Here is a 4,354-nt window from a genome sequence, read left to right as displayed (position 1 = left end):
GTAGGAAATGTTCCATTCCATAGCAGAAACATTAGCTGTTTGCAATATATTTGAAACAATAACACTTGGTGTAGCAGCTCAGACTTAGTTGGAAAATTTGATCTTCTCCTGAGCCTCTACAAAAGTCGAAGTGTCCCCACTTTGCTAAAGACCATCTCATTAGTGTTACATTTACATTTAAGTTAACATGGATGAAGTTACTTTTACCCCTAAACTTCAATAAATATCTTATTATCAAAACACAGATACTAATATTATTTTACCAACTTGTAAATGAATAAACAACATTTGAAGATGTAAAAGTTTCCTGCTTTCTGAACATACATGAAGAACATTAAATGTTTGTGTTTTTTGTAATAATTTACTCATCAGTAGACTCGCCTCTTTTCCTCAGATTTTTCTGGATTTTCCCCATCGACCTGTGACCCCTGCTCTGAGAGCGAGCTAACAAACTGTGTTTGCTGAAAACAATGCAAATGAATGAAGTTCCACGGCTCATAAGGGACGAGAACAACATTTTTAATTGCATGAAATCGTCCACAGTACGTGTTTCATTTTGTCTTGGACTTTTCGCAGTCAGATTATTATTATTGTTACCACAGCAACTGATCCCCAGCTGAATATTACAGAGACTTGAGCCTGACCTTTACTTGAAAAAGGTCTAGATTGCCTCTTGAATGGGAGTGTTTTTCACTGCCAAAGCCTGTCTAACTTCTGGTCTTCACAATGACTCTTTTACACTAAGAAATGAGAGGCAGAGACAAATTTGAATTTAGACCAAATGGGAGACAAAGAATGTTGTAAACCTGAGGAAAAACACAACTTTTTAGTACAAATGAGAGGGGAGTTGATACTTTTTCACAGCAATGTACAGTGTTTGGAAATATTTTTTCACACATGGTAAACATATATAAAATACCACCACAAGAAACTGAAAGCTACCTGAAAGTAGTAATTCTTATAGTACAGAACAATAATGCAGTAGCGCCACCCAGTGGAAAGCCATGTTACAAATAGAAGTGTTGTAATTTAAAGTTTGAAGCGTGACTACTTTTTGAGCAAGTCTTAGATATATAATTCTTTCTTTTTAGTTTTGTTTATATGAGATTTCTACTTTGCTTTCAGAAAACAAATGAATAAATCAAATAAGTAGCTGTTTGCTCCCACTATTCACACCAAAATCCCAAAAGAAAAGCACTCTTACATGCACACAACCATAAATCCCCAAGCATTAGGAACTGTTTATCTCAATTAGTAGGTAATTTTTAAAAATCTCAATCAATAGTCAAAGGGCCTGCATTTTTACATGATAATAATCTTCATCAAGATCCCCATAATAATGCAGATCCACTGGAGTTGGGCTGCGCTCCCTGATGAAACCAGGCGGCTGGAGATGTACGTGTTGCGAGAAGGCATCCACAGTGAGCAGTTATAAGGCAGTTTCTGGGTCCCTTTCTCCGTGGGAGCTCTACTCTGGACAGTGAAATAGCCTTTGTCGTCAACACTTTGTTTCGTTTCGGTGCCATCTGTAAGGTTTACATCTCCCTGGAACCAGTGGATGTCAGCAATGGGGTAAACTTCATCAAAGGAGCATTGGTCAGGGGGTATATCCTTGCCAGGCTTTCCAAAGCAGTCTGTGAAGAGAAATGACATTCAGAAAGATCAAAATACAACAACAGAACCAGTAGTTTTAAACTGACTAACCTCCAACACTCAGATGGGTCTGCCCATTCGCGTGTGCACCTAGTGAGTGCAGTTTGCAGTGGTAGACTCCTTCATCGGACGGGATTATGTCGAGGATGGTCAGAGAGAGAGTGAGTTCAGATGTTGTGTTTGTGAAGTTGCACTGAATCTTGCTGGTAGATGTATTGTTCATGTACTGGCACAGTGTTGTATTTTTGTGTTGCCAGTCAAATTTGATGACCTTTGAACCCTTCAGCATTGCTACGCTGGCACTGCAATTCAGGGTCACATTTTCACCACAGGTCCTATTCACATTTGCTTCGGTGTCCAGCTGCTTACACTGACTCACTGTTTAAAGACAGAAAAATCAAGGTTAGACTGCATGTCTGAAAATGTACGGACCGCAGCAACTTCCTAAGAACTAAAATCCGCCGACACGTGAGACCGACTTATGCCTATTTCAATAGTGCAAACAACAAATATACTTTAATATGCATTTAATACACACAGCTGAAACAGTTTAAACAGTACTGCAGAAGACAATGTCTAAGATAATGTCATCCTTTTGTCAAATCTTTGGGGCACAGGCAATCAGTGCCAATGAAGATAAAATTGTCTACTGTGCAAAACTTGCCAACATGTCAATTAGCATTGCACCTGGGTATTTCTGCTTCCCAAGCTACATCTTCTTGTGAACATCCGCAATGTAGCATTTAGTTCAAAAGTTTGCTATTACTTATTTATTTTTATACTTATTTATTTACGATTTGTTTTATTTAAAACAGGGACACAATATACAAGAATACAATAACCACAAGAGGAAACATGCACTGGATCAAGTTACAGATTTAAGTGTTAATTTCCATCTGTAGTCTCCAACTCCCAATTTATCCACACATCGTCTTTGGATTACCCTACAATTAACTTTTATCTGTTTCACATGAGTGACGGTGAAGTCAGTTTCAAGGTTTACGAAGCAACAATTGCTTAAATCTTTGACTTTTTTGGAGTTTTTTTAAAAGAATTTTCTTGGCTCTGGTGGCTTTTATTTGACAGTGAGTGGACAGGAAAATGAGTTGTGAGGGAGGGGGAAGAAATTTGGGACTAAAATCTGTGATGGCCTCGTAGAGGACAGAGGCTTTTGTCCATACCTCGCCACCACCGTGCCCTAAATCCTTAACAATTTTTTTTCGAATTTGCAGTTATCTCAAGATAAGATCTGATAAGTCAGTGGAGTTTCCAATCAAAATATTAATAAAAAAAAACAAATTAAAAAAATATTATTTGTTTACTTGATTTGTCACAATGCAGTTAGACACTTTTTATTTTTCCACAGCATTTTGCTGTTCATTCAAAACCATCCACAGTGAAAACTTATGATCCAGTCAGCCCATAGTGATGTAATGAATTCTTGTTGGAACTTGTCCTCATTGACGGACTCAGCTTAATTCAGGAATCCGCAAACATATCTGTTTGATGATTTCCTGTCTTTAAGATGACAGGAAAAGTGCTGGCTGATGTATTGAATGGGTGTGTAAACGGGTTCTGAGGGTGAAAACACATTCACCACAATCGACATGTAGATCTAATGTTGCAATCTTGTTGTAGTTTGCCTCCAAGCAGGTTGATGTTAAGATTTTTATAATTACTCAAAATGCAAATTGTAAAACCTACAAGAAAAAGCACAGGGTAAATGATTTAATACATTGAACATGCATGATTTTTTTTTTTTCTGTTTCGAGATGTTCAATCACAAAAATCACATAACTAACACAGTTGCATATATTTTCCATGTCTAATATGTGTCAGAGTTTCTCATACTCATGAGAAGTGAACATGCCATTTCCGCATGCTTTTATTAAGAAGAAGAAAAAAACATCTACTCACCAGAAATGCTGACCGCTAAGGTGAACCAGAAAATAGAAACCCAGACAAAACCAAGACGAGTCCATGCAGCATGGGAGGGTCTCATTGCCTTCAATCGCATTCAGATCAACATTTATCACGTTAAAAGAAGCAACAACAACTGGATCTGAAACAGAACAAAGTTGTTGGTACTTACCGTGGCGCGTTTCATAATTCATCAGTTTTTGTTATGAATAACTCAGCCTGACTAAAGGTACCAAAGCTCGAGAGGAGGAGCCCAGGATCAACCACTTTGTAGTTTTAAAAGAAACTTTTAGTCTAGGTGGTGTACTATCGAGTTAATGACTGAACATGAGCAGACCTGCCCTGGAATGGATGAGCGCAGGCAAACACAATGAGACGGAGGATTTGTTTCAGCTGAATGAAACACTAGCACTTCACGAAATGCTTCTGCTGAGATCCATAGATCATCTAGCAACTAGTTTTTTACGATTATTTATCATTTTCTAACGTAGTTACACAATAGTCAATGACACATTTTGTGCAGTTCTACGTATTTTACAGTTTGTTTGTTTTTTGCAACAGATTGTTGTGTTTAAAATAAAATAGGGTTGGTGTTACTTGCTATATTATGATATCGTGTGTCTAATGTGAACTGAAGCCAAGTTAAAAACATTTTTGAAAAATATGAATATCAACTTGCTCTTCAATCAAACGTAGATTTTTTCTTTATATTGCAAAAGTATTTCCATACCTTGAACAACTTTATGTTTTGTCATGTCAAAACCTTTGAATTCAGCTAATT

The 4,354-nt window shown here is 37.2% G+C and overlaps 1 protein-coding gene across 1 annotated transcript; it reads right to left on the bottom strand.

The window, feature by feature from the left end:
- Nucleotides 1-502: 502 nt before the first annotated feature.
- LOC111611575 lies at nucleotides 503-3,905 on the bottom strand. Its single transcript, XM_023348529.1, has 4 exons — nucleotides 3,746-3,905; nucleotides 3,571-3,658; nucleotides 1,705-2,031; nucleotides 503-1,634 (listed from the first exon to the last, which is right to left on the bottom strand). The coding sequence occupies exons 1-4, from the start codon at nucleotides 3,758-3,760 to the stop codon at nucleotides 1,303-1,305; spliced, it is 762 nt and encodes a 253-aa protein (XP_023204297.1). The 5' UTR covers nucleotides 3,761-3,905; the 3' UTR covers nucleotides 503-1,302.
- Between the last annotated feature and the right edge of the window lie 449 nt (nucleotides 3,906-4,354).

The sequence above is a fragment of the Xiphophorus maculatus genome, chromosome 16 (genome assembly GCF_002775205.1).
Source record: "Xiphophorus maculatus strain JP 163 A chromosome 16, X_maculatus-5.0-male, whole genome shotgun sequence".
In the NCBI taxonomy this organism is placed as follows: domain Eukaryota; kingdom Metazoa; phylum Chordata; class Actinopteri; order Cyprinodontiformes; family Poeciliidae; genus Xiphophorus; species Xiphophorus maculatus.
This window is presented reverse-complemented; position numbering and strand designations above follow the sequence as displayed.

Bases quoted from the DNA above. Each gene is read 5' to 3' on its own strand.
- LOC111611575 (XM_023348529.1), bottom strand. The intron at 2,032-3,570 runs GTGAGTAGATGT...GTCTTTAAACAG, and splicing joins CTTAGCGGTCAGCATTTCTG to TGAGTCAGTGTAAGCAGCTG. The intron at 1,635-1,704 runs GTTAGTCAGTTT...TTCTCTTCACAG, and splicing joins GACCCATCTGAGTGTTGGAG to ACTGCTTTGGAAAGCCTGGC.